The sequence below is a fragment of the Zingiber officinale genome, chromosome 3B, assembly GCF_018446385.1.
Source record: "Zingiber officinale cultivar Zhangliang chromosome 3B, Zo_v1.1, whole genome shotgun sequence".
In the NCBI taxonomy this organism is placed as follows: domain Eukaryota; kingdom Viridiplantae; phylum Streptophyta; class Magnoliopsida; order Zingiberales; family Zingiberaceae; genus Zingiber; species Zingiber officinale.
The window spans coordinates 86,133,543-86,148,639 of record NC_055991.1 but is presented as its reverse complement, the minus strand read 5'-3'; the positions used below and the strand labels follow the sequence as shown (position 1 = coordinate 86,148,639).

The following is a 15,097-nucleotide window of genomic DNA, read 5'->3' as shown; positions in this document are numbered from 1 at the left end:
AAGTTATATTTTTTAATATACACAAATTCAATTAACATTTTATTTATATTGATCAATTAAATAAATAATTTTGAGCATGTTCAACTCAACAAATATTGTAAATTATTCGTGAAGAATGTTCACGTACAAAACTCAAATTGTTTATTAAATAAAAACGAAACTCTCAAATCAGACAAACAAGTTTGTAATATAAAATTTACTAATCAACCAAATAAGTTAAAATATGTAAAAATATTAATAAATCAAATAAATTTAAATTAAACGAATCAACTCAAACTAATAAAAACATAAATCAAGTTAATGATTTCAAAGGCTTAGTTCATTTTCGATTTGGTTTGATTAAGTTATCTTATCAAATAAGTTTGGAAAACACAAAAATTAACTTAACTCGGCTCATTTTATACTCCTAATTGTACTCCGTGGTTTACTTCTCAAGGTAACTAATCTTACTGAAGACACGCTGGAAGCTGGTTTAGATTTTAGGGTTCTTGTATAGTTGAACTGTTCATTGATTCTGTGCTTTATATTTTATGATGGAGGATGTATTGTGCACAACAATATTCCTCTTTGTTGTTATTATAGTTGAATCATTGAAGACCAAAAGTAATCTATCAAGTGTATCTATTATCGTTGATTTTAAGTCAGTCTGAGATTGATGAGCTTGCATCTGCAGTTCGAATTGAACTCAGGCCTGACCCTTCGTAGGGTGTTTCAAGTCATGATGTGATTTGACCTGAGGTGGATTAGAAATCAGAATTTGATCGTCGAAGCAGTTTGAGTCTTAGCTGGGTGAGTACAAGGTAGTTAAGCTGGAGTACTTATGACTACTAGGTTGATTTCCCGATAATCTACCATTCGTATACTAAATCAGTCGATAACGAATTGGAGAATTTCAAAGATGCGGCTATAAGCAACTAAACAGCTGTAGAGGGCTCTAGCCAAAACTGGTCTAGTACCGGAAGAACCCTAAACTCATAGAGGGGACTGAAGTGCATCGAAATGTTTCAGCCGACTACGTGCCTGATGTTATCAAAACAGTAATAATTCCCAAATCGACCAAAATGTTTCTTGTAGGTTTTTTCCTGATCAGGAGCTGAAGCAATGAACAAACAGAAAGGAAAACAATTCATTCGTATGGGAATAGCTCAATTGTGGAAGCTAGAAAAAACTTAGTCCAATGCAAATGTGTAAATATGGTTGGTCTAATATGATTCTCTAATAGCTTTGAAATAGAAAGTTGTTATAAACAAAAAGTATCTACGCACTAAATTCTTGTGCAATCGAGATATAGACCATGCGTCATACAAAATTATGTGCAACAGAACCAACAGGGAATCTTGTGTGCCATAGAAAATCATTAGTATGCTATCATTGCTATGCGATCAGATTTGAAAACCACAAAATCATTAAGCATGAGAAATCCAAAATGAGTTGGTAGACCAGAGACCCACTTTAAATCTAACATGTTAGTAAGCAAAAAAATGTGTGGTTTACTACTATAGAACCGTGTTGCATATATTAAGGCACTCTATAGGTAATGCTTTTAGAATGGGGAAGAAGGCATTCTCTCTTGAATCAAGTTTATAACCTTGAAAACAAAGTAATTGAAAAAGGCCTTGTGAGAGATCCAAGGATGGAAGAGAAATTTACTCTCACTAGTTAAAGCTACATCATAAGTAATACGATGATCTGTGTTCAAAATGCAATGCCTATTTATTTACTCATGAATACTATAGTGTCTCTGAATTATTGAAACGAACTCGAGTACTTACATCCACTTTCTGAAGGAATAGTTCTACACCTGTATTATATTATTTGAGATATTATAACACTTCCAATCCTTACCGAACAACTCTTTATCCCTTTGGTTTCAAAAAGCATAAGCAAACATCCAAAAATACATCCATGGAAGAAAAAGGAACCAGTACATCTCGTTGTAAAAATACTTCAATTCAACATCTCAAAGTGGGGTTTACCGAGCTCATTCAAGATGGTTAACAATTAGCTCACCAAGATTCCTTTTAGTAAGAAGTCTTTATGTAAAATGCTTTTGGAGAGAGCAACTTTTGTAAGATTTCTGATTTCATCACTAAATAAATTAGAGTATCATGATGGCAAAAGGCGACTACGCTCGCCCCCAGCGCCCCCGTCAACCAGTCTCAGGACCAACACGGAGGAGGTAAATCATGGGTGGCTACTAGCTTTTGGAATAGTGGTTGACACATATGGGAGACATTTACGTCGGCTATACCGAGATTCGAACGCCAAATCTCATGATGGCAGCACCTCATGCGCTAGCCACTAGACTATCCTGAGGGGACAATTTCTTGTAGTTGTTCTGTCATGAGTTGATATCTCAAATCTGGCTCATCTGTTTGCAATGTCTTTTCACTGAAGAAAATATATATCGCTACACAATTTCTTCTTACTGAAGAAAAGAGATACAGTTGTTACTACTTTGCCAGATTTGAGATGAGAAAGGGATTTCAAGTTTTGCCAAAAAAATGAAGGTTTTTCTCTAGGGCTTAAAATCATACCTATCATCCACTAATATCAATTCCTTCAACCAAAAAGGTATGTATCTAATGCAATGAATTTAAATCATTGTTGTCTTGAAGAAAGCAAAAGCGTAGTGAAATTGTTATAGTTGAAACTTGATATAGTTTCTATTTAGATTGACTAGGAGGGCTAGTGTCTCGGGCCAAACTACTAACCAGGCATAGACTGGCTTGTTCATTCTCACATCTGATAGCTCTCTTCCCTAACCACGGCTGAAAAGAAACTCAGATTGGTGGCACAATGAGTCAAGATACTAAACGCATATAGGTCAGATCACATACAAAGACCATGCTAGCAACAAATACCTGAAGGGGACATTAGGCCAACCTCATCCTGCTTCATGGCAACTAGATGTCTAGATCCCACCTGTATGAATCTCTTGAGTCTTGAGCTTCTAGAGAGACCCTGATCAAGGAGGACTCCTCATCTCACATCTATACAATGGAAGAGTTCAATGGCAGATGCCCATTTCAATTTTACCTTAGCACAACGATGTCATACGAAGCCCAATTCTAATGACATACACCTGAGGTCTCTATAAATAGTTGAGCCTTGATGCCAATAAACAACTTTTTCCTTTTCCCTTTCCTTGGCTATCTCTCATTCTTCTCCAAACAGCCTTAAGAGGTAGACTGCAATGCTCATAGGAGAGGGGGCAAAGGGACTCAAGCATTGATGTGAGACACCGGACATGGGATCGCATTGCACTCCCATTTGGAAGATGCATCACCATCTCACTCCCATCAAAGAAGATGTGACCATATCATGTGCAAGAACACACATTGATCACTTCTCTCTTAGATTGTGGAACATCTACAGACTCGAGCTTTCGAAGTATGATTTTTCTTATCCCTACCCGCAAAGCCTGTTGCCTACTGAATCGAATTGGGTTGGATTTTCATTAAGTGTCCTTAAGGAATCCAGTCCATCAACTATCAGTAACTCTTCCTCAGTTTGTAGAAGTTTTCTACAAATGTTCTTCATTGACTGTAGTAATTTTACTAATCAAGGAACTGAAATAACAAGGTTTATCTAAGGTAAAATATACTTCTTCTTCAAAATTTCTATTGATTTCAAATTCCATACTTCATCCAAATACAAAGATCAACTGAAAAAGGAGGAGGGAAATGATGAATCTTACGAATCCAAATCAAAGATGCCTGGAGCTTTCAGAACGAGAAGGTGGCTTGCGGATCGGAGAGGGAGGGCAGCGGGGCGGACTCGGAGAAGAACCATAGCACGATGGCGCAGAGGGCGACGACGACGGGGATGACGTGGACCGCGTTCTCGGCGCACCTCATCCGTACGGCGGTCTTCTTCCCGATGTCGGAATTGGGGTGGCACGTCGGGAGCTCATCGTACTCCACCGACGATCTGCGCGGCGGAGGGAGGCGTCGTTCTTCCGGTGATCTCCTAGCGGTCAGCGATCGGAGCATGCTTGCGACCGAGGGAAGGGGAAGAACGGAAGATCTCGGAGAATATTTTTTATTTTATTTTTTCCAAGAATTTAAATAGGTATCTTCTTAAATATTTAACTCTTTTTTATTTCTTAAATAGATATTTTTTTTATTATTTATAATTTATTTATATATTTTTAAGTGGATGAAAGTAGCCGCATACAAAATACAAAGTGGTCGCACCGTAAATTAGATGCATAAACAATTTATTAAATTACATCGTAGTCTTGGAATCTTTTCTCTCTCATCCTCACTCTCGTTCTCTCTCTCTTCTGTTATTCTTCCTTCCATCGTTCCAAATCCACCAACGCTATTCCGATCGATCGCTGCCTCTCCTTCTTCCTCCGATCTGCTGTTGTTTCCCTAATTTCTGCTCCCGATTTCGATCTTTGCTTCGCCTTCTTGGAGCCGGCGAGAGTTGGAATCCATGGGGCAACGAGTCTGCTCCATTTCCGGATCGGCTTAACTCGTTGACGTCACGCGTCCGCCGCGGCGGCAGTGGCGGCGGTGGAGAAGCAAAGGAAATCAGCTCGATGGCGGAAGGGGAAGACCAGCAGCAGAGGCAGGAGGGCGGTTGCGATCCCGTGAAGAAGCCGGGGCCGGCCTCCATGGACCACGTCCTTCTCGCGCTGCACGAGACCCGGGAGGAGAGGGAGGTCCGGATCCGGAGCCTCTTCAACTTCTTCGACGCCGCCGGCCTCGGCTACCTCGACTACGCCGAGATTGAGTCTGGTCTCTCCGCCCTTCGCATCCCCGCCGAGTACAAGTACGCCAGGGATCTCCTCAAGGTGTGCGACGCCAACCGAGATGGCCGCGTCGATTACCACGAGTTCCGGCGCTACATGGACGGCAAGGAGCTCGAGCTATACCGCATCTTCCAGGCTATCGACGTCGAGCATAACGGTTGCATCTTGCCGGAGGAGCTCTGGGACGCACTCATCAAGGCAGGTAAAATTGAATTATCTTGTTTCGTTATCCTTCTCAAGTGCGCATATGGGATGATAATCAAATAGGTACCAAATTTGTTCTCTTTTGAAGGCCACAACTTGACATGGGCATGCGAAATTGGGTCATTTGATGATCATAATTCATAATCTTTTAGATATTTGTGTTCATCACTTTGTGATACAATTTCTACATATTTGCCTTTTCTTCTCTTCATTCTTGAATTATGGGAAACATTTTATGACTATGATTACTTGAAGGGGAAAAGAATCCAAGGAGAGGAAGGTGGATGAGGGATTGGGAGGGAGTGGAAAGAGGATTTAAAAACTTAATTACTTGAGTCTTGAGACCATTAGATGAGAGGAAGGAAACTTGGACATAGAATAGAGGGTAGAAAGTAATGTCTAATTTTTTTTTATTTTTTATAAATTTAAATCCTTTCAATCCCTTGTTACATGGATAGAAAGGAGAGACTCTTGTTTGTTTTTCCCCGTGTGCTCCTCATGTCATCTTCTAACAAGCAATATTGCATTCCCAACTTCCTCATTCTAATCGAAGAAAGTGTTCATTCATTACCATTTCTCCTATTACCAACCACAACAAATAGGATGTATGAGTGCTTCCATCACTAGATAATATTCAACTATAGAGCAATATCTTCAAAGACCATTATCCTTCTCAAGTGCTCATATGGGATGATAATTAAATAGGTACCAAATTGGTTCTCTTTTGAGGGCCACAATGGGATTTGGGCATGCTAAATTGGATCATTTGATGATAATACTTCATAATCTTTTAGATGTTTATGTTGCAGTTTGGGTTCATTACTTTGTGATACATTTCTACATATTTGCCTTTTCTTCTCTTCATCTTTAATAATGGGAAACATTTTATGGCTATGATCACTTGGAGGGGAAAATAATCCAAAGAGAGGAAGGTGGATGAGGGATTGGAAGGGAGAAGAAAGAGGATTTTAAAGCTTAATTACTTGAGTCTTGAGGCCATTAGATGAGAGGAAGCAAACTTTACTCTATCCCTTTTGCTTGGAATGGAGAGTAGAAAGGAAAGTAAATGCTCTTTATTGTGTTATCTAATAAGCAATATTGCATTCCCAACTTCCTCCTAATCGAAGAAATTGTTCATTCATCACCATTTATTCTATTACTAACCACAAGAAACAGGATGTTTGAGTGTTTCCACCAGTATAGAACAATATCTTCATAGACCATAATATACCAAGATATAGAACAATACTACCAGTCAATATCTTCTTGAAATGCCAGAAATAACTAGAATCACAATTTAATACTAATAAGTGTTTAAATAACAAATATTTAAAACACAATTACTGCATCATCTTGAGCAATGATTGCCTATTCTCAGTTGGTATGGCATGAAACTCATAAATTTGTCTCTGTTCTGGCTTAGATAATAGTATGTGGGAGGTAATGTTGTTTTAGTGACTCCAATATATGTTAACTCTTCATGCAACCTCTCCTAGAATTTATCTTCCCTTTCGACAATCTCATGCTAATGGCAAATGCAAGGGCATAATTATTAATTCTGTCCCTTGAAGCAAGGTTCTAAAATTCGTTAGGCGCTAGTCAGATGCTAGACCAGCGCCTAGCCTAGGCTGCCTAGGCGGGAACTAGGAGTCGCTAGGTAGATTCCACGGTATCAACATAAATTACATAATAAATCACATACTATAACTTCAACACAATAACATCAAATTTAAAATAAGTTCAAAATTGCACAACCAATAAAATATCATATATTTATTCTACATTTTCTTCTCTATAATTTTCAACAACTTGTTCTTCATCGGACACAAACTCAATATTATCATTGTGATCTTCCTCTTCTTCGGATGCAAAATCATCCTCGTGAAGTTCTCTCACTCTAGAGCTTCTTCAGGTTGTAGATTTTCATTTGCTCCATTTGCTTTATCAACTATTTGTCATGTGAGCTCAGAACTTAGTTTAACTTCATCATCTTCCCCACCATCCACAATCCAACCTTGTGAATTTGAAACATCTTTTGCAAGAAAGACATGACATTCCTTTCTTTTTCTCTTGTTTGTTTGTTCAACAATCTAACATTAAATTGGATAAATACTAGATTGTTCAACTTGTGGGCATTCAATCTATTTCTTTTCTTTGTATAAATCTTAAAAAAAAAGAGAAAGTAAATATTAAAGCTAGTAACATGAATATAAATTTTAAAAATTAATATTTTACTTTAATTAAAGACTTAAAGTTTAAAGCGTACTCCTTCAAATGCACTTCAATTCCTTTCGCACCCAGATAAACTTGTAGTTAATGAAAGTTTCTCAATGTCACTCTTAGCAAGTTGGGTGTATGAGCACCGTATGTACTCCATCATGCACATGGATCAAATGTATCATCATTTTTTTCACATGCTTTTGCTGCCAATGTTTTCCAAATAACCTAGTCTTGTCTCTGTAGTTTGCAAATTTCTTATTAATAATTGTATCTTGTAGATCTAACTCATTGGCATACAAAATTTCTATACATTCAAAGATCCCCATCGCGACCTCCTCATAGAGCAATAGAACTATATTTATAGTAAAAATAGGGGTTCAACAAAAAGGTAGTGGTATACAATGATATATCAAGTCTATCCTTTATTTTTGACTTAATAATCACTATGATAGGTAAATAATTTGATTTCACGTTGTTCAGGGTCACTTTGATATCTTCTTTAGCTTGAATAAGCTTCTCATATAGAAACTCCATGAATGACTTTTTATCTCCTTCTACCAATCGAAGAACTTTTAGCAAAGGAGTAAATATTTTCAAACAAAGTGTCACACCATTCCAAAAAATCATGCTCATCACAGTACAGTAAACCAATTTTCCTTTGTTTGTTTTTGACCATTTACATTTCTTCTACATATCACTAGTAAACATGACCCTTAAACTAGATTTTTTTTTCAATCAAACTTCGTAATGTGAGGAAATTTGATGTAGACCCGGTAACTCCTCGCTGAACTATGTCAATCTTTTTCATGAAACGACGAGACGTCAATGACAAAGTTTTATGTTGAACATAAATAAAAATGGTAAAAGACTTAGATTGCTCAATAACCTTTTTATATCGTGGAACCTTTCCAATACTTTCAAGCATGAGATTAACCGTGTGAGTTGCACATAAACTCTAAAAGATCCCAAGTTGTTTTTCTCTCATCAATTTAGCTGTAGTCATAATGTTGGTAGCATTGTCTGTTACCATCTGAATAATATTCAGAGCTCCTACTTGTTCAACACACTTGTCCACGTACTCAAAAATAAGTTCAGCTGTATGTGTCTCATTTGAAGACTCCTTAGATTCTAAAAATATAGTACCATCCTTGTAATTAACACACAAATTTAAGATGCTTCTTCTATTTCTATCTCTCCATGTATCTGTTATGGTCGAGCACTCATTCTTCCTGTTTCTTCAACCGTTATTTTTTCTTTCAACTTCGGCTTTCAACAGTGGCTCCTTAAGTTTATTAGATTTTTTTAAAAATTTTAAATATAAAATTAGGAATATAAATATGATTTATGAATTAATAAGATTTATTAGAATTTTTAATTTTAAATATAAAATTATCTGAATATAAATTAATTAATAATATTTATTAGAATTTTTAAATTTTAAATATAAAATCATTAGAAGATAAATAAATTAATATAAAAAGATTTTAAATATATTTTTATATAGTTTATTGGGATAATTTATTTAGAATTTATAAAAGCCTATTCGAATTATCCCAGGAGTTGTTTGAATTAAATAAATAATAAATAAATAATAAATAAATAAATAAAATATCATGATCCCAGCGGCATTGAGACGCCTCCGGTGGCGTCGGACGCGTCGTTGGAAGCTTCCGATGGCGTCGAACGTGTCGTCGAAAGCTTTCGACGGCATTGAACTCGTCGCCGAAGGCTTCCAGCACCGCCAGAAGCATCACGGGATGTATTCGGCGCTGCCAAAAGCATCGCAACACTGGTGCTGGGCTTGCCCCACGATGCTTCTGGCACTGCTGGAGGCTTTTGGCGACACGTCCGATGTCGCCGGAAGCTTCCCATGATGCATTCGGCATTGCCGGACCCGACACATCACGGATGACCAAAAAAAATTAATTGCATAAAATAAACCCGACACGTCGCGGAAGGCCAAAAAAATTAATTCCATAAAATAAATTACAGAAAAACTTACCGATCGAACAAATGTTTTCCGAGGAGGTGAGAGGTAGTAGTCTAACCGGCGTGAGAGGCAAGAAGCGTTGAAGGATAAGATTTAGGACTTTAAACAAAGAAAAAAAATCCACGATGCCTAACCTTGCACAGCGCCTATGCTGGCCGCCCAACACCTTTCCGGTGCGGTTGGCGGCCGTCGAGTGCCTATGCGGCCTAACCCACATTTTAGAACATCTTGAAGTCAATTGTTCTTTTTGCTAAGACTCAACAACTTAATACCACGCTTTTGTTCTTTCTTAAAATTTCCAATCTAGATGCTTTGAACCACTCTTCATTTGTTGATTTCCTATTCCCTCTATCCTCTATATTATCATGAAAGAAAACATCTACTCTATCATCATAAATTGGTGCATCATTCTGATCATTGTCATCATGCTCTTCAATTTCCACCATCCTTTGTTTAGCTGTCCTAGAACCATCACTAGTTTCTCTATCTTGAGAAAACAATATTCCCAACGCATCGAAATTGTTTATTGGTGTGTTTTCTTTTACTTCAACATACTTGGTTTAGTGAAATATAGTTAAAATGGAAACAATTATTATAACAGCTATACAAATGTTGAGCTTGTGCATAAGTTCAACCCCTTGTCAAAGTGTCCCAACCTCCTGCAATGGCAATATTTCAGGCACATTGCAAAGGTTAATGGAACATCAATCCGTTCCGGTTTGAGGGCTAATCAAGCATAATATCAATTAACACATTGTCCATGTGTTTTGTCCCCTTGTTCGAATCTCGGCATAGCCGAGGTAAATACCTCCCTTATGTGTTAGCCATTATTCTAAAGGCTAGTAGCCGTCTGTGATTTACTTCCTCTGGACCTTAGAATGGGGGGCGAGTGTATTCGTCTTTTGTCATCTGTTCTGTACTGTCCACTCTTCGTTTGCTTCAGATCGCACCTTGACATGCTGCATAAAACAGAATAAGCATATCTTATCGACTAAACTGTATATATGACTACGTGGAACAGTGAAGAATAAGAAAAGTGGAAGCATCCTTGAGATAAAGTAAATTCCTCAAAGAAACAGGTCTTGCAATGCAACCTGTTGATATACTCTAAAATAAAACAGAGAAAAAGGAAAAACAGAAGATTGGAACTTACAATGCAATCTGTTGATAATACATTCATGTTTTCTTCTAAAATATATTCTACATTATGCCTGGTAGTTTGCTTTTTGCAGGAATTGAGATCGACGACGACGAACTTGCTCGTTTTGTGGAGCACGTCGATAAGGACAACAATGGCATTATAACTTTCGAGGAATGGAGAGACTTTCTTCTACTTTACCCTCATGAAGCAACAATTGAGAACATTTACCAGTACTGGGAGAGAGTATGCCTTGTGGATATAGGAGAACAGGCTGCCATTCCTGAAGGAATAAGCAAGCATGTAAGCGCGAGCAAATACTTAATCGCAGGCGCCGTAGCTGGTGCAACTTCTCGGACAGCCACTGCTCCACTCGATCGCCTAAAAGTCGCTTTGCAAGTGCAGACGACGGAAGCACGAATAATGCCGGCTATAAAGAACATATGGCGAGAGGGTTCCTTGAGCTTCTTCAGGGGCAATGGTTTGAACGTGGTGAAGGTTGCACCTGAAAGCGCCATAAAGTTCTACACATTTGAACTTCTCAAAGATATAATTGTCAAAGCCAAAGGAGAAAAGAAGAGTGATATCGGTGCAGCCGACCGCCTAGTGGCCGGCGGTTTAGCCGGTGCAGTGGCACAAACCGCTATCTACCCCATGGATCTTGTTAAAACACGACTGCAAACTTATTCTGGCGAAGGCAGAGTTCCAAATCTCGCAAACCTGACAAAAGACATCTGGGTTCATGAAGGGCCTCGAGCTTTTTACAGAGGGATCGTACCTTCACTTCTCGGGATCATCCCTTATGCAGGTATCGATCTCGCTGCATACGAGACCTTGAAGGAGATGTCCAGAGCATACGTCCTCAAGGACAGCGGTGAGCTCGATCAAATTCTCATTTTGTTTCCCTCTTAATTCAAATCTTGAATGCTCACAAACATGCAGAACCTGGCCCACTTATGCAACTGGGCTGTGGAACCATTTCCGGAACTCTTGGAGCAACCTGCGTTTACCCTCTGCAAGTTGTCAGAACGAGGTAGTCGTCGCATTACTGAATGCACCTCTCACTCCGTTCAACGATGATGATATCGACTATCTGTTGCAGAATGCAGGCCCAGCGAGCCAATGCATCGACCTCGTACAAGGGGATGTCCGGCGTGTTCCGGGAAACACTTCGACTCGAAGGGGTTTTAGGGTTCTACAAGGGGATTCTGCCCAACCTTCTCAAAGTCGTGCCATCTGCTAGTATAACTTATCTAGTCTATGAGACTATGAAGAAGAGTCTTTCTCTGGAGTAGAGAAAGCTTGATTTTTGTTTCCCTTCGTTTCCATGATGAGGAAGAAGAGAAGATTGCAGATTGCAGCGTTGAAACGATTGTTTCAATGAAATTACAATGATTGATTTTTAATCTCAAATAATACTTCTAGCGATAATATTTTCGTTAAGTTCTTGGCTCTTTGCTTTTCTTCGGTTCGAGGCATCGCGGCGTCAGCGGATTCGGAGGGCAGAGGAGGACAAGAATCTCGTCCATGGCATGCCCTAAGTCAAAGCAATCGACCCTTCTTCCTTGCGCTCCTGTTCGCCATGGAATCCTTCTCCTCCCAAACGCTCTCCATCTTCATCTGCCCAACTTCCGCCTCCGAAGAAGAAGGAGAAGAAGAAGATGCCCGCTGCACCTCCTCCTCGGTTGTCGCTCCTTGTCTGCTGCTTCGTCTTCCTCGCCGTCACTACTAAGGTACGATTTGAACGCTTCCTCCTTCGACTACTTAACGGCGATTGAGGAGGGATTGGCGCAAAATCTTATCTTGATCTCTGATACTTCGTTCCGAATGGACTTATAGCTTTTCAATTCCTCCTTCTAAGCTTCTTATGCTTGGGAAATTTCTTGCCCTACTATTTTGTTTTGTACAACAGATCTGCTGGATTATCCTTTTTTTTATTTGAGATTTCTGGCAGATAGTTTAGATTAAGAGGTTTTGAAATTAGGACTTTAACAGATTGTGGTCGAAATAAGGGGAAAAAAAAACCTAGAACAATCATTTCAATTCTCAATGAGAAGGTCAGATTTATTATTAATTAACTGATCAAAATGACATTTTGATCCAATTGTTCTAGGTTGATGGGTTTCAAAGTCATCCTGTTCTTTCTAATTAATCGTTTGTCGATGCAATTTCAAATGGTTCAAAAATAGTCCATTACAATTTATGTTTGGTGAAGCATCTATATTACCAATCATCTTTGTTGAAATATTTTATTTTAGTTTTAGTTATTTATTTGATACCTAATTGTAATTCTTTTGAAACAAACTGGAAGTTTGAAACCTTCCTGGTAGAGATATAATGTCAATAGAATGTATATACTTCATGGCTAGATTGAAAGAATCTGTTCTGTTGTTACAAAGGCCCAGTGAAAGTTAAAGCATTTACTGGAACTTATGGCATAAACTATGGAAGAATTATGGACAATCTTCCTCCAACTGAAATAGTTCGGATCCTCTGTCCCTAAATTTTTCTGTCCCCGTGTCCCTTGCCGATCGGGCGGATCAGATTACATCTCAAGGCATCATGACATCCTTAAGATGTGTGCAGTATCCTCGTGATGTGCAAGACATCCTTGAGATGTAATCTGGTCCGTCCGATCGACAAGGGGACACAGAGACAGAGAAATTTGGGGACAGAGGATCCGAACTCATCTGGACTTGAGTTAATCGTGGCAATTCCCAATGAGTATCTGAAAGATATTGGTGTATATGAAGACCATTCCATGAGTTGAGTCAAGGAAAATGTCGAGCCATTTCTACCTGATACACATTAAAGGGATTGCAGTTGGCAATGAAGTTTTAGCAGGCACAGATCAGGAACTGGAAGAAGTTCTCTTTGGTGCCATAAAAAATGTGCACAATGCCCTCAAGATGCTTCAATTAGAAGAGAAAATTGAAGTGTCAATGCCGCATTCAGTGGCAGTGTTTGCTAATTCCATCCCTCCCTCGTATTGTACATTCAAAGAGGATGATGTTCTGGTTTACATGAAGCCCATTCTGGAGTTCTTTTCGCAGATTAATAGCCCCTTCTATATCAATGCATATCCATTCTTGGCTTATAAAAGTGATCCTGAGCATATCGATATGAAGTATGCTCTCTTCCTACCGAATTATGGAGTTCATGATGTGAAGACTGGTCTGCACTATGATAACATGTTTGATGCTCAAATAGATGCAGCGTATGCTGCTCTGGAAGCTGCAGGGTATCATAAAATGGAGGTCCGGGTTTCAGAGATGGCTGGGCTTCTTCTGGCGATGAGAATGAAGCTGGAGCCACTGTCATGAATGCAAGGACTTACAACAACAATTTGCACAAAAGGCTTCTCAAGAAAAAAGGGACTTTTACTGGTCTGAGGCCTTCAAGCGCGTCTTCACACTGCTTATCCTTAAGGTACAACTTTTCTGTCTCTTGTTTCGTTGGTATATTTCATAAAAGAACTTTTCTATCGCGCAAACTTCCAATCCTGACCACCTTGTGATATCTTAAAAATACTGCTTATTTAACTTTGCTAATACATCTGCATTGATGAAATTAGGTACCATCTTTTGAAGCAGACGAGAATATCTCTATGTTCTTCCTTTATTAAGATAGTGATTTCCTTTAATTTTCTCGCTGGAACTATAATCATTAAGATCTAAAGCTTGGTATGTAGTACAATTCATCTTGCATGAAGACAAAGCAAGAAGATTGTGAATTATTTCTGTAACAAGATTTCTCATTAGTTGCGCATTTGTAATTACTAACTAATAGCAAGACCTAATTGCATGATTTCCTACTTAGTGAAAAATGACAGGATCTTCGAAGACAGAATTGGTCAGCACCGTACTTCATTGTTCTCACTTGCTCACTCACACTCGCTCTGGCTTTCACAATTTAACTTGAAAGGACATATCTTCATTGAAGATGAATGCGAGATGATATCTGCAGTTCAGAACTCGGAGGAATCGATGATCAATTTGTTCTCTTCATGTACTAAAGTTTGACACACTTCTGAACTAGGATTTGTATGCATGATACTCATTGTTTTAGTTTGACACACTTCTGAACTAGGGTTTAAGGTCTTGGATTCTAAAGGAAGAGGATTGCGCAGCTCGACTCGCTCATGGGGATGGGTGTGCTCTTAACAATTTCTAGTGTAAGTGATATATTTGGGATACCACTTTAGGAAGTCTACTTCACAAATATTGCAGAGTAGTTTAATTTTATATAATTTTGAATGAGATTAGGACTCAGTAGGGATTGGATCGCGTTGAAGTTCCTATAGTTGACTTCACTCACTATAAAGGCTTGATTGTTGTCCTATGACCTCACAGGTCATCCGAGTTGATATGTGATGGGATGTTTGTCACATGAGATCGCGAGGTCGAAACTCAGGGTAGTCGGGGCATAAATCTCCGGTCCCTGTGCAACTCACCTCACCTGCCACATGCTCGCTCAAGATGCTGTGATTTACCTCCCTCGTGATGACCTTGGGTCGCGTGCGGCAGGGGCGCTGGGGGCGAGCGATTTCGCTTTTTTGCCACTTGATTGTTGTCCTATGGTCATCTCGGGATGGTACGATGATGATTAAAATATGGAGTGTTTTCACAGAAGGTCTTGGGGTTAAAACTCGGTGCGTTCGAGCATGTCCTCCCCTATGTCTTGTCACTTGCACTATTGGCTAGTAGTCACCTGAGATTTACTTCCTCAGTGTTGACCTAGGGACGGGTTAGCGGAAGCGCTGGGGGCGAGCGATTTCGTCTTT

The 15,097-nt window shown here is 39.0% G+C and overlaps 2 protein-coding genes and 1 pseudogene across 2 annotated transcripts; 2 read left to right on the top strand and 1 right to left on the bottom strand.

Annotated features, from left to right (window-relative positions):
* Positions 1–3,592: 3,592 nt before the first annotated feature.
* LOC122056708 lies at positions 3,593–4,074 on the bottom strand. Its single transcript, XM_042618786.1, has one exon. It carries the CDS (start codon positions 3,993–3,995, stop codon positions 3,729–3,731), a length of 267 nt encoding a protein of 88 aa, XP_042474720.1. The 5' UTR covers positions 3,996–4,074; the 3' UTR covers positions 3,593–3,728.
* Positions 4,075–4,249: 175 nt separating this feature from the next.
* On the top strand, positions 4,250–11,745 carry LOC122056705 (calcium-dependent mitochondrial ATP-magnesium/phosphate carrier protein 2-like). The gene is made up of 4 exons (XM_042618783.1): positions 4,250–4,964; positions 10,409–11,188; positions 11,257–11,347; positions 11,417–11,745. Exons 1-4 carry the CDS (start codon positions 4,550–4,552, stop codon positions 11,607–11,609), a joined length of 1,479 nt encoding a protein of 492 aa, XP_042474717.1. The 5' UTR covers positions 4,250–4,549; the 3' UTR covers positions 11,610–11,745.
* Positions 11,746–12,910: 1,165 nt separating this feature from the next.
* Positions 12,911–14,096, top strand: LOC122056706 (annotated as a pseudogene).
* The last annotated feature ends 1,001 nt before the right edge of the window (positions 14,097–15,097 follow it).